Consider the following 25808-nt stretch of genomic DNA (forward strand, 5'->3'; position numbering starts at 1 on the left):
AAGAATGACATCGAGAAGTTTGGAGATAGGTTGATACAGTGAGTTGTTGGCAGAGATGATGGGGCGTCCGGGGGGATTGGTGAGGTTCTTATGTATTTTCGGTACCGTGTAGATGAGAGGGATGACAGGGTGATGTTGTTGGAGGGATATACTGAGTTTGGAGTCGATGGATTTGTTCAAAGCCGCTTCATGCAAGATGGTGTCCAGCTCGAGTTTATAAGATGCCGTCGGGTCTCCTGTCAATTTGACATAGGTGTGGGTGTCAGCCAGCTGCGAGTACACCTCTGACTTGTAGTCAGACAGGTTCTGTACCACAATTGCACCCCCTTTGTCAGCAGGTCGAATGGTGATATGGCGATAAGCGGCCAGTTGTTTAAGTGCCAGATGTTCGGCTTTGGAAAGATTATAATGGGCTTTGGGTGCAGCGGCATTATATTTGATAACAGATTCGTCAACCAGGCGGGTGAACGTGGGTACCGACTTGTTGGTCGACATGGGGTCAAATGTTGACTTGGTACGGGATCGAATAAATTTCTGAACTGAGTTAGGTTCAAGGTTGGTGTCGGCATGGTGCTGGAAGTGTTCTTTAAGGCGTAGGTTGCGGGCGAAGCGGTGCTTGTCTATCTCCCATTGTAAATCATTGTGTGGATTTGTGGGGATGAACGATAAACCTTTATTAAGTACTGATATTTCAGCAGGGGAAAGGTGGTGATTAGAAAGGTTATAAATCAGCTCCTCATGAGAGCCCTCAGCTCTCTGGATCCTTTGGTTTTGGCCGGAGCGACGGGTGGTAGTCCTCTGCCTCGTCTGGTTTGGGTATTTGGTACGTCTAAAGGGACATCACTGGCTGCTGAGGGGTCGTCTGAGTCTCTAATATGAAAGTCACTGTCGGAGTTAGATGTGTGCACTTCTCTGGTTTGGCGTTCGCGGCGGCGGCGGTATTGTTGTTGGCCGCCTCTGGTGTAGTTGGGAGCCCGGTTATCTCCGCCCATGAGCCAACGGTAGACCCGGTTGTCCTCATAGTCACGGGTAACAATTTCAAATTTGTTTGCTTTGAACTTCAAGAGGTCTTTTTTGTAGTTGTCGATTTTGGTGGTAAGTTGTTGTGCCCATTCGGGGTTGGAGGTTCTCATGAGAGGGATGTCATAAGTCGTTTCCAGGGAGCTTATTTTCTGGCGTACCAATTCTAGTTCTCTTGATGATTCCTCGATAACGAGGAGCATGAGATCATTGCTACATTTATTAAGAACCCCAATCCATTTCACACAAAAGTCTGGGTTGAAACGTCCGATAGTAGGGGTATTTCTCACCCTAAAGCCTCTAGGGATTAGTTGTTGTCGAAAGTATTTGGACAATGAAGATCCGTGCAGAAAATAATCAATCTCACGCTTTTTCAATTGTAGTAATTGATGAGCGATGTCGTCAGGAGAAGTGTCGACCGTGAGGGTATCCTCAGATTCATCGAATAGGATCCGTTGCGCCTCGGTGTCGTTGATGCTGTGTAGCACACCCTTGGTGGAGGGCATAGTGCGACAGCCTTCAGTAGAGCTGGTATTCATGGTGTCCAGCGGGTAGAAGTCAGGAATAATTCTGACAGGTGCCTTGTTCCGGGTGGTCAAAAGACCGGTGTACAGAACGTGGAGACGAACCGGCACTCTAGTATCCAAAAAGTAAATTGCCCCTTGTGGATCGTCTAGTGTGTGTACCACTGCTCCCAGCACCTGGAAGACCACTGATTGGTCGACATTGACTCCATCGCCGACATGAACTGGATCCTCTATATGGACGTCTAACACCTGGGCATCATCAGCCTGAGTTGACTTTATTTCTACAGCCTGCTCTGACTTTACTTCCAAATCTCGTTTGCCAATAGACTGCGAGCCGGCCCCCGTGCTATCCCCACGCATCGCATCGCATCTGATCCCCCGCGCTGGTCATTGTATATTTACACGCTGTGTTCATTCATGTGTTAGTCCTGGCTATGGGGATGCTGATTGGTTGCTGGGGACGCTCACCCGTCCTGGCTGCGTTGCTATGCAGCAGGCGGGGTGACGTCAGTGGTGCGCGCTCCTGCCTCAGTGACAGGAGGTGTGCGCGCTGCACCCGGTGGCCGGTCCGCATCACATGGAGTCAGTGAGTATGTTTTTTATGGTATATATGCCTGGTCCCGCCGCCGTGCGGGCATTTACCTTGATGTCTATTACCTGTTACATGCTGTCTTGACAACGATACCCCTGAGTATCGAAACGTTGACATGTAACTGCTTTATTCATTTGCTATAAAAATCCTGAAAAAGACCCCTGGAGTGACGCGTCTATCCTTCACCATATTCCATTCCTTTTCGTCGGCACCCGGGGCAATTTACTTTTTGGATACTAGAGTGCCGGTTCGTCTCCACGTTCTATATATATATATATATATACATATATATATACACATATATATATATATACACACATATACATACATATACATACATACACACACACACACACACACACACACACACAGAGAACTATAAGCATTATTACTTAGCAATATTTTTCAAAGACAAAACACCATTAAATATCAGACTAATGCTTCAATTTGTTTTATTTAATCTACAGTACAGTATGCATACTTGTACAAAAACAAAAATACAAAATGGTATGTTACATATTTTAGACATGCAAACCATGTACACTGAACAGCAGCAGCTATTGTAAACAATCAAGACTTGCATTGGGTTTTTCATTGGGTGATACAGAAGGGCAACAGTGACACACAATAAATTACAAATCAATATATATATATATATATATATATTGAGAGTGCATTCTTCCCATTCTTCCCAAGGCCAACAAGGCATATTGACAGGAAAAAAAAAAAAACTGCACATGGCAAATTTCATTTCTATGCTGGAAAGAAGAGGCTTAAAAACAAATATGCTAATAAATATTCACACAAAAATAAAGCAACCTTTGCTACAAAAAAATGTAAGGAGCAGCGGGTGGAAGGTAAAAAACAAAAAAAAATTGCATCTACCCAATAGTAGAAGAAACGCAGAGACACTATTTTATTCTCTATTCTTATTTTCTGAAGTCACTTTCTTGAGTCTTAAGTTGTTTAACAATGACTAATGAAACAAAGTTTTTATACATTAATGTATCAATACATGCTTGTAATGATCTTGAATCTCTTGATTATCTGATGTATTTGAACTAATGTTTTTGATAACAAAACTTTTACTTGTAATTATCTTGGAACTCTTGATTACAGTATCCGATTTATTTGTATTGACAATGTACACTTGTAATCACATTGGATCTCTTGATCATCTGATGTATTTGTATTACACTTTGCTTCAAAAAAAAAAAAAAAAAAAAAAAAAACACTTTTGTAGCCCATACACTTATGAGATATTGCATACAATCATTCGATTTTGACCACATCTGTTCAATAATGTAGCATCGATAGATGTTATGTGCAGTACGTAATACATATAGAATTGTAGGACCAATCGTTTTTTAACCACATGCGATTGCTCGAATGCAAAAATAGATGGGCTTGGGGAGAGGGGGCCAGGCGGAGGAATGGCGGTGTCCAGCAGCATAGCGCAGCATTGTGAAGGAGTGCATGAGGGTCAGCGGCAAAATTTGGAAAAAAAAACCAACTGTTTAAAAAACACTGAGTGGCGCTCTAATTGGCTGAGAGAGAGGTCTCTCATGCAATCAGCAGCCACCTGAATGGGAGGCCTCTGCCCTCTTCCGGCATCTGAGGGGGCATCGCAGATGGCATGCAACATCAGGTGCTGGAAGAGGGCACTTGAGGCACCGTAAGATGCAATCATCACATCCGATCTCATAAGTGTATGGGCACCTTCAAAAGGCAGAAAAATCAGATTAAAACACAACAGATGTTTGCACTACTCCACAGTTAATACACAATATTGTTTTGGGTCATGTTTTAGATGTGACACAGAACACCTTTAGAAGTCATATTAAAAAGTACCCTTAAACAATTAAAACCAAATGATATGTACTATACAGAGTCTTTGCTTTTTAAAACACTCCTTTCTATGAAAATAATTTTGAATATATAAAAAAAGTAAATAAAAACCCCAACAATGGCAATTCTTCACAACTGCAGTATTTCTTGGAAACCAATGAGAGAAATGACAAACCATGTAAACAGTATTATTTGCCATATTTATCAAGACATTAAAAAAGAATCCAAACTAAGTGCATCTGATTACATTTAAATGTAATAAAATATCAAATAAATATGTAACATCGGATCCATGAAATAAGATTACAATACCTGAAAACATTTAGATATCTGATCACATATGAAACCCAGCTTATTTGCTGACCTATAGACATGCTAACAGGTAACCGTATCAATACTAGCCTTTGGCATAAGGCTCTCTGCAAGTGCTCTTAACAAGGTATTTATTAAATATTTATCTGTACCGATTTGTGGTACAGGATAGTTCCAAACCTAGACAATTAATAAAATGCAACATACTCATAATAATAATGACATACAGTCTATAACAGGCATTTCCAACGTTGGCCCTCCAGATGTTGTGAAACTACACATCCCTTGCAAAAGTTTTAGCATTCTCTAATAGCAAAACTGTGGCAAAGCATGCTGGGATGTGTAGTTTCACAACATCTGGAGAGCCAACGTTGGACATGCCTGGTCTAGAGTGAAACCATGTACAGGGAAATTCAAAAAGGCTATAAACAGAAGTGGCACACTTAACCCTTATTATTATTATTTTGGTTGCAATGATTGACAATCTCCATTGTGGGCTATCAACTTTAAGTTTTCCAATTATGTTTACAGTTTTCCTTTTATTAGCTTCCATTATTGTTTGCTTATGACATAACAGTCAACTGATGAACTAATGGATAAATAAGGCTACAACATGATATTCTAGTTTAAAACCTACTTGTTGCAACCATACTATGTTACAGTACAGTGCTATGGTACCGACCATCAGTGTGTACTTTGGTACACAACAGAAGTGCCAAGAATTGTGGCGCTTCTAAAGAAAACCTATAATGTAGTAAGCAATACATAAGGCACAATTATATGAATCACAAACTAAGTTTTCTTTTCTCAATACAAAAAAAAAGGGCATCACATTGATAAATACTTATGCCTAATGTGTCCTCAGGAGGAGTACGGTGTATATCTAAAACAAATAAAAGATATGTTACTGTATTCTGTATCTGTTCTGTTTATTAAAACACGGGATGTTTTCCTTCTGAGAAATTACACATTCAATTGGTCTGTATTTCATAAGCAACAATATTTAGGACTATGGGCTCAAATTCATCAATTTATGAAGTATCAATTTATTATGCAGTTATGAGCCACCAGCAAAGCCATTCTAACCCGTACACTGCCTCTTTGAAATGAGCATGCAAGTGAGTGAGTGTGTGTGAGAGTGAGAAATAGTGACAAAACTCTAGTATACTGTATATGACTCAGAGGTTAATAAGTTTGTTTTCATGAACAAAAAACTAAATTTAAATACATTACAAATAAAAAAAAATTGTGTTTGGCACAAATGTCTTATTTGTTAATGCAGCTCTCTTACAGTCCGAATATTTTCTGCATTTAACAATTGCAATTTTTTTTACAATTAATATAAAATATATATTTATCAGCTGCATAAAAAAATATATTCAGAAAAAAAAAAAAAAGAAAAAAACTAAAAAATATATAATTAAACTTACTGCATGGAGCCAAAATCAGGCTAGGCAACCTAGTGTTATAGGTTAATAGAAAAGACAATTTTGTGTTCAAATATAGAAATGACCAACATGATGAAAAATCCTAAAAGGATTCCTGCATTCTGTAACAGAAAATATCCCCAGCGACTGCACCCATGGTCACTTGCATCATTGTGCAACATTTCTGGGATCTGGAAATGACAATCAGAAAAAAAAAGTTCAACTTTTTATTTTTTTAATTTAACATCCAATATGCTAATCAATTTACATAGACATTACACAGTAACAAAAGTCAGAACGTGTGAAAAGCAGGTTTAGAAATCTAGATAGAATACAGCTCTGCTGTGTTAATTAAAAATGTATTTGCTATGCAGCTTTGTGTTGTATTCTCGGGTAATAAAAGCAACCACTTGTACGGATACAAATATATGGTTAGAGAATACAAGACTTTGAAAGAGGAAGTGTACAGGGGTAGATTTATGAAGCAGTGATAAGGGAGGAGAAGTGCCTGGTACTTTATCACCGGCCAATCAGCTCCTGACTGTTAAGTTACAGGCTGGGTTTAAATAGGAGCTGGGGGGGCGTGGCCTGGCCGTTCATGGAGGAAGACGCACGCTGCATGAGCTCTGGCACCCACATCACATATAGAGGGATTCCCAGATGCTCACAAGCCGACCTGTGGAGCCCCGCTAACACCCGCTACCAGATCTGAGCCCCCGTCCCTTGGTGAGTCGCGCTGCAGAGCCGGGGGGGGGGAGAAATCCCTCTCTGCGGGTTGCGGCCTTCTCCCCACTCCCCACCGCGGCCTAAAGTACAGGGCGATCCGGCGGCCGAGCTCCACGCCCCCTGCCGCGACCCCGAGCGGCGCGCTCACACTGCCGGACACCCGGAGACACTGCCCGCTTATCCTCCGCCTCACCCGCAGCTGTCCATCCCCGGCGGCTAGGGCTTGGAGGCTCGGGAGGGCGCGGGGACATCTCTCTCCCCCACACTGACTCCCGCACGTGGCGTCCATCTTGGAGGACCCAGGCGGCAGGAAGATACCCCGCAACAGCACCCGGTGGGGTTGACGCTCACCCCTCATGCCCCCCCCTGATCGCCCTTGATGTGCTGAGACCAGGAGGCAACCACATATAGCCCACACACCACCCTATACCGGGCATAATTACCTCAGTGAGGAGACGGCGGCCATCTTGGTAGAGGCACTAAGTCAAACACTGCCTACTTTCAGGACCCCTGCCCAGGGGACTTGGGTGGCATCAACCCTGCTACAACACCCTCTTGCCTATAGATACAGAAGCTCTTAAGACCCTACCAACTCTATACTATCTGAAGAACTTTCAAAGTTTACCAGCTCTCTGATTAGGCCCCCCATCCGGTTATACAGTTGTTCTGTGTCAGTAACCAAGGGCCAGCTGTACATCTTTATCCCCAACCTATGCTATCTGCCCATTACTGTCTATTACCTTGACCACAAACTTACTGCCTTATTCCACCCAGAGGTGGGGAAACACTCTCTATACTGCTCAGATTGGAGATAAATGAACCTAGAGCTCCACCCGGTGGCTCAAATAAATAACTACACTGCTACAATCCCCATACAGTGCCAGACAACCAATTGACAAATCTAGAGAGTCACAACGGGACAAATACCACAGTCTTCTACCCTAAGACGCATACTCTCTACCCCACACGACTACATTAACATGTGAGCCACCTCCCCCAGAGATGGAATACTAACCCAGGCCCACGATTTAGGGGAATGTGACCCCCACTTGCTGACTGACTTTTGGTTCTAACTGCTTAGATGACCTGATCTGGAAACCACGCCAACATCTAATGGGCAAAACCAGGAGGAGCACGAAGACGCAAGACACCGGCTCCAAGAATACCACTTCACAAACATCACTCCGGTCCTATCTCTCCGCCTCTCAAACCACAGACCGCTCCTCCCCCCCCCCATCCGAGAACACGGACACCAATACCAACGAGATACCCTCGTCTCCACGCACGATGGATCTTCAATCTCAATTGGCACAACTGCGGGGTGAAATCGGAGAAGTCCTCTCACATGTCCGAACACTCCCCTCCAAGCAAGACCTACAGGCACTTGAAACAAGCCTCCAGGACTCATTCCAAACCCAGATCTCAGCGGTACAGGCCGATGTCACCCTCCTAGGGACGAGAGTTGAAGCTCTAGAGGAGGAACGTGAAAACGATTCCGACCAACTAACCTCAATCAAGGAGACCCTCTCCCAACAGGCATCCGACATGAGAATCCTACAGGAGAAGCTGGAGGATCTGGACAACAGGGGCCGCAGAAATAATGTGCGAGTGAGGGGCCTCCCAGAATCTGTGCCTCCTTCCGGTATAATTGATGCCCTCAACAAAATGTTTGGTGAAATCTTGGGCACCGATCCCGAAACCCCCATTGAATTTGACCGTGCCCATAGAGCCCTCAAACCTAAAGGGCAAGCTTCTGAGCAGCCTAGGGACATAATCTGCCGCCTCCACTATTACTCCCAGAAAGAGGAATTGCTACGGAAAGTTCGTGACCTAGAGGCCATCGAATTCGAGGGGACCCGTGTCCAGATCTTCCAAGATCTTTCATGGCGCACACTCCAGCAAAGAAGACTGATAAAACCACTCACAGATGCCCTTCGCAAGTCAAACTATAAGTACAAATGGGGCTTCCCCTTCTCCCTACAGGTGTCTTCAGGGGGACGTCAATTCACTCTTCGCTCTCCAGCAGATCCCCACGACTTCTGCTCCAACTTGGGCCTAGACGAACTCTCCCTACCTGATTGGCAGGCCTTCTACTTGCCAAACGCCCTTCCTCCCCATAACTCCAAAAGGGAGAGATGGCAACAAGCCAACACCTCGAACAGATCCAGAGGACCTCCTGCCACTCGCTCCCAAGAGCATACCTGATGAGACGACGAGTGGTAACATTAGACACTGATCACTAATCTTGTTTTTGTATCCACTGTCGTCACTTTAGAATTACCGTACCGCTACTTAATACCTTATTAATATCTTTTGTTTAGTATTTCCAGTGACCCTATGGTCATATATTAGGTCTGTTTCTCTACTAGTTACTCAGAGAACCAAAATCCATCTACACTTTTACACTTAGTAATCTAAAACACTTCAGTTAGTATTGTTGGGGCACGGCCCCCTAGTTCCCCCCACCGCTATTTGTACAATCCTCCGTGACATGGTCGCCATTATGGCCTCTTCAATGTCCGGATGCGGCTATGTTTTTGATGCTCATACCAGATGTTCACAGTTTTACTACGCATTGTGTTATATATTATTCTCTGTTTTTTGCCCTATCACTATGACCCTTCTTCCTCCCTCACCACCAACTCCCTGCTCAACCTCACCACTCTCCCTCCTCGTCCCTCCTACCCGACCTGATTCTTACCCACTGTCTACTCATTTTATAACCAAAAAATGACCTCATCCCTACGTATTATTTCCATCAACGCTAGGGGTTTAAACATCCCAGAAAAAAGGACACAGGCACTACATTTCTTTCATAAAGAAAGGGCAGATATCGTCCTAGTTCAGGAAACGCACTTTTCCCAGAACTACCCAACCCCTCGACTAAGTAACCACTACTTCCCTACCACATACTACTGCAACTACCCGCATTCAAAATCTAAAGGAGTTGCCATCCTATTTGCCCGACACGTACCAATCTCTGATGTGCAAACACACATACTAGAGGAGGGTCGCTGTCTACTTTTAACAGGCACCATATATAATACAAAGCACACAATTGTTAACATCTACGCGCCCAATCAGGGACAAATGACCTTCCTCAGAAAGGTTTTAGATAGGGTTGACTCACTTAAGCAAGGGACCCTGGTGATAGGGGGCGACTTCAACTGGGCTCTAGACCCTCTCCAAGATGTAACGCCTTCCCCTAACTCCCCTCCGAGTTCACAAACCAGGAAGGTTAAGCGACTTTTCCACACCCATCAACTATCAGACGTTTGGCGAATCCATCACCCTACCGAACGGGACTTTACCTACTACTCACCACCCCACAAATCCTATTCCAGACTTGATTATTTCCTCCTGAACCACAACTGCCTCCACTTGGTCCGAGACTCTTCTATTGGCTCCATAACCTGGTCTGATCATGCCCCTGTTTATTTAGACATCTCCTTAGACATAGCCCCTAGACAACGATCCTGGCGCTTTAACGAATCCTTACTTTCAGACCCGACCTACAAATCCCAATTAGAAGAAACTCTGGATACCTATGTGGAACATAATGTCACCCCTGATGTCTCTGACATGGTGATCTGGGAAGCACACAAATGTGTTATGAGGGGAAAATGTATTCAGTTGGGGTCACTTATTAAAAAACAGAAACAGAAAAAAATTGATGACCTCCTTCAGAAAATCCAAGTACTAGAAACTACCCATAAAGCATCCCTCTCCTCCACCACGTTTGTAGAACTTGCCTCCGCTAGGTCAGCCCTTAATAAACTATTGTTGGACAAAGTGAAAATGGTATTTCGGAAATGTCGTAATCGATATTACCGATGGGGGAACAAACCGGGCAAAATGCTCGCTAAGGCACTTCGCACCCAAAGGTCCCTCTCTTTCATCCCCTCTATTAAAAACACTCGAGCCCAAACACTACATGACACGGACTCCATTGCAGCTACCTTCTGCTCATACTACTCATCCCTATATAACTTAAACCCTCCAAAGACCCCCGACCAACTCGAGGAACAACAACAACATATTAGATCCTACCTTATGAAGATCGGCTTCCCTACCTTAACCGATGAGCTTAAAAACGACCTTGAGAGACCCTTTACAGAACTAGAGCTGACCGAGGCGATTAAAACAACTCCCTCAGGTAAAAGCCCTGGCCCGGATGGGTTTACCATCTCCTATTATAAAGCCTTTAAGGATAAACTTCTACCTTTGTTATTGCGGGCTTGCAACACAGTAAGTGCGACTCATCCCTTCCCCCTCCAATCATTAGAAGCCCACATTACTGTAATCCCCAAAGAGGGCAAAGACCCATCCCTAAGCCCCAGCTACCGCCCCATCTCGCTCCTTAATATAGATGTGAAACTATATGCCAAATTACTTGCAAACCGACTAAAACATCTCCTGCCAACCATTATCCACAACGATCAGGTAGGCTTCGTCCCAGGCCGTGAAGCCAAGGACAATACCTCCAAAATAAATCGCCCTTATACACCACCTTACAACCACCAAAACCCCTGGAATCCTTCTATCAACTGACGCCGAGAAGGCATTTGATAGAATTGACTGGGGCTTCATGAAGGGGGTGTTAGACCACCTAGGGCTGGGACCGATATGTCTACAACGTATCTTAGCCCTATTTACCTCCCCTTCCGCTAGAATACGGATCAATGGCACACTGTCTAACTCATTTGCTATCAGCAATGGGACCCGACAGGGGTGCCCACTCTCCCCCCTAATTTTCATTCTGTGCATCGAAGCCCTGGCCAGAGCTATCAGGGGAAACCAAAACATTAGTGGGATTACAATAGCTGGACAAGAATATAAGCTAGCGCTCTTTGCGGTCGATCTACTCGCCACAATTACTAAACCCATGACCTCCCTCCCCAACCTAATGTCCGAGTTTCAGAGTTTCAGCACCCTCTCTAATTTTAAAATAAATTTTACTAAGTCGGCGGCTATGAACGTCTCCGCTTCTCCGATTACTGTGACAAACCTCAAAAACTCATTTCCCTTTGCATGGCACACATCCCACCTCAAATACCTGGGAGTTAACATCTCCGGTGATCCCACTAGACTGTTCGATCTTAATTTCACCCCACTCCTACACAAACTTCGCGCGGACCACCAATCTTGGAAATCCCGACCCTTTTCCTGGTTTGGCAGAGTAGGGATTCTTAAAATGAACTCCCTTCCGAAGATACTGTACCTCCTACAGACCCTCCCTATTAAAATCCCGCCTCGATGGTTTAAAGAGACTCAATCCCTTTTCCGGGATTTTGTCTGGGGAAATAAGAGACCACGAGTGGGCCTTACCATACTTCAGAGACAAAAAAATGCAGGGGGTATTGGGTTGCCGGACATCCAAGGGTACTACCAAGCCTGCCTATTGAGCAGAATAATAGAGTGGTCCAGATCGAACACCAACAAACAATGGGTCCAGATAGAGAACCATTCACTCTCCTCCCCTATCAACATTACACCCTGGCTCCCACACCTACCCAGCTCTACCCACCCCACTATAAGCCCAACCTTAGCCTGTTGGAAGACTGTCCGCAAATCACCGTCCATCTCCGCACCCACTTCCCCCTACAGGTCCTTTCTTTTCGACAAAAGTTTCCCCCCCGGACACGAGGGCACTGCCTTCCGATCTTGGTATGACCGGGGTATATACCGGGTAGGTCAGCTACTATCCGAGGGATCGGTAGTTCCTTTCACGGATCTACAAAATAAATGGAACCTACCTGCGAACGACCTTTGGAAATACCTTCAAACATGCCACTACCTTACCTCCCTAAACCCCTCGACCTCAGTTACCTCCACCCTTACCCCCTTTGAACAGCTATGCGAGGCGAAAGACCACCCATCGCGCCCGGTGTCCCAGATATACAGTCTCCTATTGGGAGACAGGAGCAATAGCCCTCCTTCTTTCACTAAGAGATGGAATACAGACCTGAAGATAGATCTAAACGACGATGATTGGGGAAAAATTTTCAAATTAGCACATCATTGCTCCCCTAGCACACTAGTAGTCGAGACGCAATATAAGTTGTTGTCACGTTGGTACAGATGCCCCGACACACTTTCTAAAATGGGCCTCGGTCTCCCCAACAAATGTTGGCGATGCTCCGCGAGCCCAGGAGACCTCCTACACATCTGGTGGAGCTGCCCACTCATAAAACCCTACTGGCGTAATGTTATTGCCATCTCTGGGAAAATACTGGGTGAACCGGCCCCATCAGACCCTTTGTTCTGGTTATTCCACTACTCAACAGGCTCAATTTTAAGATATAAGAAATCTATTCTATGCCGCCTAAACAATGCGGCAAAGGCGGTTATTCCTGTCCGGTGGCGCTCGCCACTTCCCCCAACAACTTTAGACTGGTTTAACCGGTTGGACTCCTACATGGATATGGAGGATATAGTATGCTCGGCCGAAGACGACTCAACCGCCTTTAGGGATACTTGGTCAGCTTGGATAAACTTCAAAGAATCTCCCTCATATAGAACAGCACTTCATCCCCTCCCACCACAGCTGCCCTAGTGACATCCCAGTCCGCAGACGACGCCCCAGACCCCGCCTCGTATATACCTCACACATACTCCACCCACACCCCTTAATTACTCTAGAGGAATATAAACCTACTATCTCCTAACAGACCTTTACGCTTTATATCGGGTCCCCCCCCACCCCCCAATCCCCACCCCACCCTGGCCCCCCTCCCTATGACCTCATTTCCCCCCACCCCCGACTTTCTTGAGCTTTCCTACGCTCATACATACGTACAATTTTGTATACTTTTGGACTATTGTTAAGACTATTTTGCATTCTGTAACCCCATTTATTGTACCCCCCCCCCCCCCCCCTTAAATTCAATAAACATATTTTGCATTAAATAGGAGCTGATTGGCCGGTGATAAATTACCAGGCACTGTATCACTTCTCCTCCCTTATCACTGCTTCATAAATCTACCCCACATGTATTCTGTAAAAGTAATAGGGTCCCATAAATGTTAACACAGCTGGAAGTGAAATTGCTTTATACACTGCCATAGGAAGCTTGTTTTTGCATTGACTGATGCTTATACTGTTAGCACAGATGTAGTGTGATCGGTTTTATGGTGTAACATACTCCAGGTTTTATGGTGTAACATACTCCATGCACAGTGAGCTACTGGAGGACTAATCTGATATTATAAATTATTATTGGAGCATGTTCAGAAAAGACCGCAACTGACCACAAGTAGCTTCATAAAGGCTGCATGTGTGGTCATCATATTAGCTGGCCATAATATTACTAGTAGAGATGTGCAGATTCAGATGTACTCGGATCTCAAAAGTGGATCTTATTGGCTATCCGGCTGTCACATGTTTCCGGATCTGCACATCTCTAATTGCTAGCCACTTGGTTACAGGGACCTAACCTTACACAATGTAACTACCTATACTTTTGGTCAAATTAACAAGAATTCTCTTTACTAGGATCGGCTAGCATGTGGTTTCAGGGAAACAAACAAAAAAGAAAAAGGAATGTAGGAGAGCAAAGGATTTTATGTAACCAAAAGCTTTCCATCAGTTTTAATGTAATGGCAATTATGTGCTGGTGGGCTTGTGTTTTATTTGCCCAAAAGATAAATTTTAAAATTTAGATCTAACCAGAGCTAGTCGTCTAAAAAGTCTCTAATTGAAACCGTATTTTAATACAGGAATGATTGAGAAGTTATTGACAGTATGCACTTACCATATCAACAAAAGCCACATACATGAATAACCCTGCTGTAAGTGCAAAGATCCACACTGAAATATTCTCTGCATAGTGGCCGATGAGAATGCCAGTTATCATGCCAAGGTATGCCAGCATTGCAGACAGCACGTTGTATAGTACAGCTTGCTTTACAGTCATACCAGCTTTCAGCAAGATGGCAAAGTCACCTAAAAATACAAGGACATTATTTAAAACCCAAACCTATAAATCAGTCATGCAGTTTAACCCTTAGAGTGCCAACATCTGGGATGTTCAAAACATATGCTAAAAACGACAGCGTCACTCACAGGTGTTATATAAATTCAAATAAAAAATATGTAAAATACGATTATATTTCCTATATATAGTAAACATAATAAATAAAAAAAAACAATACATCAGGCAATGTGAAAAAGAAAGATCATGTTTATGCACTTTATTTAATATTGAAAAACACTGAAATATGGTCACATCTTAAATAAATCGTACCTAACTCATGTGGCAATTCATGGCAAAAGACAGCCACAGAAGTACTTAATCCACTTGATAAACCCTCTGTAAACGCTGCTCCTGTAATTACAAGAAAGTTACAATTTCAAAATGAACATGCATTAAAAAGATGCATACTGAAAGGCCTCAAACACACATTACTACTTTAGGAATATACATGTTACAATGTAAAAATCGTAATTCACGTTTTTCAGGGAATAAAGCACAAATTTAGAATATATATATATATATATATATATATATATATATATATATATATATATATATATATATATATATATATATATATATATATATATATATATATATATATATATATATATATATATATATATATATATAATTTTATTTTTTTTATTTTTTTTATTGACAGGAAAGATCTATGAAATACATTACATTGCAATTGTGACAAATAATAAAACTAGTGGATCGAGATCCAACAATAATATGTACAGTATGTGATCAGCATAACAAATTCGAGCACAACAGTGCATCCATATAACAATCTTCAGCAAACATTTCAGAATGGAGGGTCGTTACTTAAAGATTCTGTGAGGTACCAAGGGGTCCTGACTGTCAAAACGCCGACAGCCGGGTGCCCGATGGCCACCCGCTATTTTCCCTCGTGGGGGTCCACGACCCCCATAGAGGGAGAATAGAATAGGTGGCTCGCGTATCGAGCCACCGTGCCCGCAGCGTGGCAAGCACAGCGAGCCCGCAAGGGGCTTTTTTGCGCTCGCCATGCTGTCTGAGTCCGGGCAGTCGGGATCCCGACGTCGGGCTAATGACTATCGGGATCCCAACTGTCAGAACGCCATACCACACCTTAGCCGTCAATTTTTCTTTTTGGATGAAGGTTTCCGTCCAGTCCATCATGAACAGATTTATTCTAGGGAAAGCCAAAGACATGGAGGAGGGAGTTGGGGAAAAAAAAATTTACGATCTGAGGAGGAATATCGTCCCCAAAACACCCAAGAGTTGGAAATGGTGAAATTTATATTAAGGTTTGATTTAACATATTCCTGAAATTCAGACCAAATAGACAGTACAATGGTACAGAACCACATACAGTGTACCAGGTCTGCGTCAGGGCTACTGCACTTGTAGCAATTAGCATAGAGGGCTCCTCCAGTGAGGAATTAAAGTTTTGGGGTTAAATAATAGGGGCATGGTCAGATATTAGGATGTCGGAAATGGAAATGGCAGAGTCTTCAACTTTTTGAAGTAAGGAGTCATCTAGAAGCCAATAATCTAGCCTAGAGAAGGAGCAGTGGGGATGGGAGAAAAAGTTGTATTCTCTAGCCACGGGGTTTAAAAAGCACCAAGGGCATCAATCAATAGAGAAAGGGTGAGGGGGGATAGGTCTATTTTCAGTGGGTCTATCTGGTTGGGTCGTAATATCTAGCTGAGGGTCCAGGGTTGCATTAAAGTCGCCACCTATTAGTAAAGTGCCCTCCGCCCACCCCTGCAAATTGATGTAAAGGTCTGAGAACTAGCCAGTATTGTGACCTGGAGGGACATAAATACAAGCTAACATATATAGTTTGCCCTCAATAGAGGCTTTCAGGAAAAGGAACCTCCCATCTGGGTCAGACCATTCCGACAATATGGAGTAATTGAGGGTTTTCCTAAAAAGTATCAGAACTCCCCTAAACTTAGTGAGAAAAGAGGCCAACTTACATTCCCCAACCCACTTGTCTCTGACGGTATTTGGGTCAGAGGCTTTCCAGTGAGTCTCTTGGAGAAAGGTAATGTCTGGATGAAAATTGCGTAAGAGAGACGGAACCTTTTTCCTTTTGAGAGGGGTGTTGAGGCCCTTTCCACTTTCCAGGAACTAAGGCAAGATTAGTTTTCATAGAATGCGCTGTGAAGCTCTAGTGTGCAGTTGGGTACTCATCCAATACCCTAGGCAGGGAGAGCACCAGCAAGGCAAAAACACATTTTAGTGTCCCACCTGTCCCAGCGAGCAGGGGGGAGACCACACATTAAACCGTCAGTAGACAATGAAAATTGTACACGAACAACCTGAACCATCAATTGCAATATAGAACCTAATAAAATAAAACCAGAGTTAGTCCTGCCAATTTTTTTTTACATTTAAACGAACCCATATCAGCAGCATTTTTTTCTCCCTTCCAACAAAAATATTGTATATTATGCATCTTTTACTTTGGTCTGTGTCAATGAACTTACCAATTGCCAATCCATCACTGAAGTTGTGCAGACCATCACCCATGATTACCATCCAAGCTAAAGTGGCCACGCCAGCATCTTTCAGCTCCTCCCGAGAGTAGCGCTGCGTGTGACTGTGTGGATGGTGATTTTGGTGATGATGATGGTGAAGAATGTGGTGGTACTCATGGTGATGATGTATCAGGTCATCGGACTGTCCAAGTGTGTCATGGAAGTGGGAATGACATTTATTTTCACATCCTCTAGACACATATTCCCGGTAACTGGTTTCATCATGAGACTGAGCAATCATTATCTCTTCTTCCTCTTCTTCTGGGGCAACTGGCTGTTGAGACTGGAAGTGTGTCCCAATTTGTGTTTCACCCTCTGTGTAGCTTTCATGGTCTACATAGTGGGAAAGAGAAAAACTGATTTTTTTAAAAGTTGATACCAAAGATTCACTATGTAACCAGATGTGTTTTATTAGATAGACAGTCAATAGGTTGACCCCCAAAGGTGGTGAAGACGTGGGAAAGGTCTACATGCATTTTTTGCAAGGTCACTATTGACCCAAAATAGCATATGCTTAACATGCTTTGGGCTCAGTGCCTGGCTATGCTCGGCCCACTACTATATGATCCCTTTATGCGGAAATGGATGAACAATGAACAAACGGCTTAAAAAAATTTAAAAAAATAATCAAGAAAAACACAGGTCCACCTGATCACGTGTCTACCGTTTTTATGTTGATATTTTGACTATGTCAACTATAACTCATTCACTTGCAGTTCTCGCTATTCCACCAAAAAGTTATTTCTGTAAGTGACCGTTAAGTTTCGCTCAAACCAGATACAGTGATGATATTAATTAGGGAAATTAAAATAATAAATGGATTCAGAATATATAATACAATTGTTTCAATATGCATACATCTGATATTCAGTACAATTCTATCATCTGGTGTATCGATCATATGTTGGGAATTTCAACTGTACACTTTTTTGTCAGGATACATGTTCGTGTGATGCATGCTACACCTGTAAGTATATACACACACAATTACTATGCCTCTTCCCAAAGTGTGTAGGTAGGAAAACCAGAACCAGAGCTTCCAGTAACAATGTTGTATTCAAATTGCTGGGGTTCCCTAATACTGCCCTCTAACACTAGAATGAGCTAATCAAGCTGTTTTGCCATGCGTTAGAACTGGCAAATGTGTGGTTTATGTTAGCATGAATTTGTATAGTGAGGGCAACCTAACCACCCAAGTGTAATTCTAGTACTAAGCACCCAAGAATAATTCTTGTTACACACTATTGCAAGTGCAATATATGCAAAAATAGCTAAATATAAATGGCCATTGTATTGTGCATCTATACTTGTATCTAGGAAGCAAAAGTTACTTAAACGTTCCATTTCGGTCTGTTAAAACGAGTCACTGCACTTAGGACAAGATTTATTTATTTATGTACAGTTTCTTATATAGCGCAGCAGATTCCGTTGCGCTTTACAATAGTAGACAGTGATAAAACAAACTGGGTAACAGACAGACTTGGAGGGTGTGTGGTATGGGGTTTCCGACAGTCAGTATAAAAGTATAACAGTCAGTATAACAGTCATTAGCCCGACGTCGGGATCCCAACTGCCCGGACTCAGACAGCATGGCGAGCGCAAAAAAGCCCCTTGCGGGCTCGCTGCGCTCGCCATGCTGCGGGCTACGTGAGCCACCTATTCTATTCTCCCTCTATGGGGGTTGTGGACCCCCACGAGGGAAAATAGCGGGTGTCGGGAACGCGTCCGGCACCCCTTGGTGGTTAGAGGGCCCTGCTGCAAGCTTACAATCTATAGGGATATAGGAGGGAAACACAAGGAAAGGCATCAGTAATAGCATAGCAGTCCCACCAAGTCCAGAAGGGAAGCTATATAATACATAAGTGCCTCAGAGGGTTATAGAACTTAAATATGATAGGCTTGCCTGAAGAGGTAAGTTTTCAGGTAACATTTGAAAGTTTGGAGGCTAGTGGAGTCTCTTATTGTGTGTGGAAGGGCATTCCATAGAATGGGAGCAGCCCGATGAAAGTCCTGTAATAGTGAATGAAAGCTAGTGATCCATGCAGAAGAGAGACACAGATCTTGTGCAGAGCGGAGTGGTCGAGATGGGAGATTTTGTGATAAGTAAAGAGATATATGCTGGTGCAGTATGGTTAATAGCTTTATATGAAAGTAGAAGTGTTTAATATTGAATACGGTAAGATACAGGCAACCAATGAAGGGACTGGAAGAGCGGATCAGCAGACTATGAGCATCTTGGAAGGAAGATCAGCCTAGCAGCAGCATTTAAAATGGATTGCAGTTGTTCTTGGGAAGACCAGTTAGGAGACTATTGCAATAATCAATGCGGTATAGAATGAGTGCATGGATAAGAGATTTGGTAGTGTCTTTTGTGAGATAGGGTCGTATTTTGGATATGTTTTTTAGATGCATGTAACATGATTTGGAGACAGATTGAATGTGGTGAAGAAAGGACAGTTCAGAGTCGAGGATGACCCCTAAGCAACGAGCTTGTGGGGTAGGGTAGATTGTCGAGTTGTCAACAGTGATGGAGATATCAGGATGGTAACTGTTCTTAGTTGGCGGTAAGTAATTCCGTTTTGGAAATATTGAGTTTGAGTTGGCGAGAAGACATCCAAGATGAGATGGCATAGAGACATTCAAAGACTAGCTCCAAAACCCCTGGTGACAACTCTGGGGTTGATAGATAGATTTGAGTATCATCCGCATATAAGTGATACTGAAATCCGAAATAGCTGATTAGTTTGCCAAGAGAGGAAGTATAGATTGAGAAAAGCAGAGGACCTAAGACTGAGCCTTGCGGATCTCCGACTGACAGAGGTAGTGAAGAGGAAGTAGAGTCAGAGAAGCGAACACTGAAAGAGCGATCAGATAGGTAAGATGTGAACCAGGAAAGGGCTGTATCATTAAGACCTAGGGAGTGTAGGGTTTGGAAGAGAAGAGTGTGATCCACAGTGTCAAACACAGCAGAAAGATCTAGAAGAATAAGCAGTTACCAGATCATTCACCACTTTAGTCAGTGCTGTCTTAGTGGAGTGTTGAGAGGGAAAGCCTGACTGAAGCGGGTCTAATAGAGTGTTAGAGTTAAGAAAGTTTGTGAGGCGAGAGTAGACAAGTCTCTCCAGTAGCTTGGAGAGGCATGGGAGCTGAGAGATAGGACGATAGTTAGGGTCAGAATTATGTTTTTTCAGAATGGGAGTAATCACTGCATGTTTGAGCAGAGAAGGAAAAGTACCAGTAGCAAGAGAGAGATTGCAGATTTTAGTCTGGAATAAATTACAGGAGGTATATTTTTAATGACTTGTGCAGGTATAGGATCAAGGAGGCGAGGTAGTAGAGTAGGAGGATAAGAAGAGTGTGGATACTTCCTTTTCATTTGTGGGCTCAAATGAAGAGAAAGTGCCAGAAATTTCAGGTGGGGAAGAAAGAGGGTTAGAGGTTGTGGAGCATACCATTTCATCTCGGATGTTATCAATCTTGTCCTTAAAGAAGGAGGCAAGTTCTTGTGCACTGATGGTAGCCGGTGGGGGAGGGTACAGAAGAGACTTAAATGTGTTAAAAAGTTGCTTAGGGTTGGTGGCATGAGAAGAGATGAGAGATTGGTAGTATGTTCGTTTGGCAGTGTCCAAAGCATTGCAGTAGGAGTGGTAGCTAATCTTATATGTGAGGAAATCAGTCATACTATGAGATTTACGCCATTGGCATTCAACTTTACTTGACTGATTTTATAGTTGTTTTGGAGTGCCATGTTGGCATCTAAGCCTACGTGGGGTGTAATGGGTAGCTGTAGCCACTTCATCAAGGGCTGTTTCAAGAATCTTGTAGAGGTGGGAAACAGCAGAGTCAGGAGAGGTAAATGTAGAAATTAGTGAAAGCGGTTGTTGCAGGGAGGTGGAAAGTTGTGGAAAATTAATAGCATTAGTATTTCTGCAGGTTAGGGTAGGCTTGCATGATTTCAGTGTCATTGAGCTTGGGGTATCAAGCTTCAAATGTGATACAATGGAGAGTGATAAACAACTCCTAAATGGCATTTTCCAAACCCAGCATGTGACAGGGCAGTTTTGAGCTGATTGGCTGGTTGTTTATCACTTTCCACTCTATCACTGTTTGAAGCTTGATACAGCTGGCCCTTATTTCTAAGGTAGCATATTTTGTACATACCCAGTAGAAGTTAACCAGTGTATTTCCCCAGGATTCCTAGTTGTATGCAACGGACACTTCATCAGCTTATATAAGTCAATGGCTTTCTTTCAATAATATTATTTTGAAAAAAAGATTACTGGACATAGCTGAAATAGCTGTAATGACAACAGATCACTCGATGTGCACAATGGATTAGGCAGATATAAGAGTCGAGGGTCATGTGTCACATTCCAGTTGGTCTGTGCTAGGCTTGTGATTACTCAGGTTTTCAAGGAGCATAGTACCAGCACGAGGGTGACTAAGCTGTGAATAAAAACTTATGAGCTCCAGAACTGCCATTCTAAAAACAGCAACGAACTATATCCGTACACTAACAAACCCATTTATGATGTACATAGCAATATGTTATGGGCATTTTGTAAACGGATTATTAATATGCAAAAAAGGAATACCAGAACTGAATGCTTTCCACATGCATCCTAATAACCATGCACATGTAGATTTTAGATCCCATATTGGTTACGCAGAGGATAAAAATGATCTGCTAAACTTTCAGTTGTACAGGTAAACATAGTATGTTTTCTTTTTATTTCTCTAAGCTAAAAAAACTAGAGAAAGATCACATCAATGATGTCATTTATATTTCCCTCTACATTGTGTTTGAATAAAAAGTCATGAGGAGATCCTAAGATTATAAAAAAATAAAATAAAAAAAGGATATCATTACCCAAGTCATGGGCTTGTATTCAATGCGGCTGGCGAAGGGGGTTAAACGGTGGGGATCGCAGAATACAAGCGAACCTCCCTGTTTAACCCCTGCGCCAGACACACACCCTATCCAACGTTTCATGGGAATCTTTGTTGTCAGAGGACGGTGGGAATTCCCCAAAAAAGCGAGACTCGCGGCTAATGCTGGGAGCCCGCTGCATTTAGCCCCAAGTCTCGCGGTTTTAGTGCCCGCATACGCCAATTCCCCCTCGCTCCAAAAACAGAGCGAGGGGAATCAGCGTATGCAGGGGGTCAGTTGAATACTGACCCTGCGAGCTGCGACAGCGATCAGGCAGTGCTGCTCGCTGTCACAGCTCGCCAGCAGCAATGAATACACCCCATGGAGTGAGATAATGCAATATGTTACAATAAATACACTGTACATTATGAAAAGTACAAGGCCACCCATGTGAAGCCTGCATACTGTGTACACATGGTAATCTGGTCCACTTCCAGAAAAATATGTTACTGCAGCTTGAGTTCACCCAGAAATAGTAGAGATTTTTAAGCTTTTGTCAAAAAAAAAAAAAAAAAAAGAAGAAGAAGAGGTGACTACTACATTGTAGCATTTTTTGTTTTACAGATGCAGAGACTCCATTGTACAGAGATATAGTTGTACCACGTTGAATGATTCAGCAGTGTCTCATCATGCATCCTAGCTGCATTTTTGGCAAATAAAAGAAACATAGATGCCAGACTCAAAGATTTTTGTGGGACCTTGTGCAGCAAGAGAGGCTGTTTGGAACACCTGCAATAATGAGGACATGCCTATTTGTGTAACCTCTATACTTGTGAAATATCTTTTGGCCATCTACAGTGTTTAAAGTGGTAAAAATATAAAACTTACTGGAACCACATTCTGATGCCTCTTTCTCTTCTATATGTGAATGGTTTGATAGCTTCTTTTTAATTTCAAATTCCTCTTCATTTTCAGTTTTTTTAGGATTCTTTGTAAATGAGAAAAATAATTATTTTATTTCAGAAAACCTAAGCCGATTAGAACAGATTAAAAATATGCTTATTTCAAAACAATGTGCATTGCTTTCCTTTATGTATATCTACACTGAAGCATGTCATAATATATATATACATATATACACACACATATATATATATATATACATATATATATATATATATATATATATATATATATATATATACACATATATATATATATATATATATATATATATATATATATATATATATATATATATATATATATATATATATATATATATATATATATATATATATATATATATATATACACATATACATACACACACACACACTAGGTGAATCATCGCGCCCTACGGGCGCTCTTCACACCGTCGTAGGGGGCTGCGCCCCATTAAAATGACACTGACGTAATCTGCTGCGCTATATAAGACACTGTCACGTAATCTGCTGCGCTATATAAGACACTGTCACGGAATCTGCTGCGCTATATAAGACACTGTAACGGAATCTGCTGCGCTATATAAGACACTGTAACGGAATCTGCTGCGCTATATAAGACACTAACAGAATCTGCTGCGCTATATAAGACACTGTAACGGAATCTGCTGCGCTATATAAGACACTAACAGAATCTGGTGCGCTATATAAGACACTGTAACGGAATCTGCTGAGCTATATAAGACACTAACGGAATCTGCTGCGCTATATAAGACGCTGTAACGGAATCTGCTGCGCTATATAAGACGCTGTAATGGAATCTGCTGCGCTATATAAGACACTAACGGAATCTGGTGCACTATATAAGACACTGTAACGGAATCTGCTGCGCTATATAAGACACTAACGGAATCTAGTGCACTATATAAGACACTGTAACGGAATCTGCTGCGCTATATAAAAGACGCTGTAACGGAATCTGCTGCGCTATATAAGACGCTGTAACGGAATCTGCTGCGCTATATAAGACGCTGTAACGGAATCTGCTGCGCTATATAAGACGCTGTAACGGAATCTGCTGCGCTATATAAGACGCTGTAACGGAATCTGCTGCGCTATATAAGACGCTGTAACGGAATCTGCTGCGCTATATAAGACGCTGTAACTGAATCTGCTGCGCTATATAAGACGCTGTAACTGAATCTGCTGCGCTATATAAGAACACTAACGGAATCTGCTGCGCTATATAAGACAGTGTAACGGAATCTGCTGCGCTATATAAGACGCTGTAACAGAATCTGCTACGCTATATAAGACGCTGTAACGGAATCTGATGCGCTATATAAGACGCTGTAACAGAATCTGCTGCGCTATATATGATGCTGTAAATAAATACAGCATCCCCGCCACACCAATCCCCCAAACCAAGTTTATAACATCATTTAATAGCTATATAAAAAAAAATCCGCCTTCACCTTGTAGATAAGGAACAATGATTGCAGCAGGTCCAGGGCAGCACGGGCAGCAGCAGAACACCTTCTCCTCCAGGCTACAGCCAGCGATTGGGATGGCTGATAACGCTGTTGTAGCCAGGGAGGAGGGTAGCATGGGCAGGTGGGTGACTGTAAGAGGAGTTATGCTGCGCTGCCCGGAAGCCGGCCCGAGCAGCAGCAGCAACAGGGAGCAGTGAATTAACCGCCCGGCCTCACCGTCCGGTCCGTGACGTTTGGACCGGGTGAGCAGGGCAAGAGGCAGGCGGAGGGCAGGGCAGCCGCCAGCGCACGCTGCCTGTTAAGTTGTATTCTTAAGATCTAGTGCACCCTGCATCAAATGCTTTAAATGCCTCCAGGCTCCGTCTTGTCAGCAAGGGGGATTCAAGCAGCACGACGCTATTCCATCCCCCTGCCGAGTGAGACAATCCTGAGGGTGAGAGGAGTCACACCCTCGGGGTTGTCTCACTCGGCAGGGGGATGGTATAGCGCAAAGCTCCGGTCCACTGCAGCTTGAAACCCCCTTGCTGACAGCCGGAGCCTGGAGGTAATTAACGCATTTACCACTACACTGCAGTGGGGGGGGGGGGGTGTTGTTATCGGGGCAGGTGGCTTTGGCGGCGGCAGGACGCTTGTTAGGCTGAGCTGAGTGTCCTGACTCCTGAGGCTGCGCAGGCCAGACATTAAGGTGCCCGTGCGCAAGACGTAAAAGCTGGCTGCAGTGCTTAATGCAGCCTAAGCCAGCCTGCCTGCTTTTGGGGAACTGCAATTGTGGCCAGACATGATGGGTGGAAGGAGGCGGAACTGAGTTCCAGCTTCAATAAGAACTTCCGCCCTGTTCCGGCCCACTTTAACCCCCTGGTTCTCTTCTTCTGTTATATATTTGGCTACGATCTTGCAGGCTGGGTGGTGTGTGACCCCGCCCAGCGTTACAGCCGCAGATGATTGACAGATGTAGCCAAATTTGTAAGAGATATATTTGCCGGCGTATAAGACGACCCCCCAACATTTATGGGCAGCTATGTCTATACCAACTGAAGGCATGTTTTTCCTGGGGAAAAAAGTAGTCTTATACACCAGCAAATACAAAATATATATATATATATATATATATATATATATATATATATATTCATATTCATGTCCCTGCTGTGCTCCCTGTGAGATGCTAGAAGTCAAATATGACTTCTAGCGCCTGTCTCCTTCGAGGGGGAAGGCGGTGGAGGTGGGCAGGCAGTGACCCCTCAGCAACGAGCATTATTAACCCCTGGCCACCCTTGGCAATGAGCATTATGCATTATTAACCCCTGGCCACCCTTGCCAATGAGCATTAACAACCCCTGGCAACGGATAGTAACCCCTCGGCAATGTGCATTATTAACCCCCCTTGGCAACAAGTGGCAACCCCCCCCCCCCTCCCTGGCAACGAGCATTAACCCCCCTGGCAACGGATATTAACCCCCCTGGCAATGTATATTAATTCCTTGACAATGAGCATTAACCTCTGGCAACGGACATTAACCCCTGGCAATAAGCAAGTA

At 43.3% G+C, this 25808-nt stretch overlaps 1 protein-coding gene across 1 annotated transcript in view; it reads right to left on the reverse strand.

Annotated features, from left to right (window-relative positions):
- Positions 1–2574: 2574 nt before the first annotated feature.
- The window catches only part of SLC39A6 (solute carrier family 39 member 6), a 45888-nt gene continuing 22654 nt past the window's right edge, over positions 2575–25808 (reverse strand). The window contains exons 5-9 of the mRNA XM_083188422.1: positions 22722–22821; positions 16913–17296; positions 14699–14779; positions 14207–14397; positions 2575–5917 (exon numbers count right to left, since the gene is read on the reverse strand). Coding sequence (XP_083044548.1) covers positions 5765–5917; positions 14207–14397; positions 14699–14779; positions 16913–17296; positions 22722–22821 — 909 coding nt within the window. The 3' untranslated portion in view covers positions 2575–5764. The remainder of the gene's footprint in view (positions 5918–14206; positions 14398–14698; positions 14780–16912; positions 17297–22721; positions 22822–25808) is intronic.

Source organism: Crinia signifera, chromosome 5, assembly GCF_055691185.1.
Source record: "Crinia signifera chromosome 5, ASM5569118v1, whole genome shotgun sequence".
Classification (NCBI taxonomy): domain Eukaryota; kingdom Metazoa; phylum Chordata; class Amphibia; order Anura; family Myobatrachidae; genus Crinia; species Crinia signifera.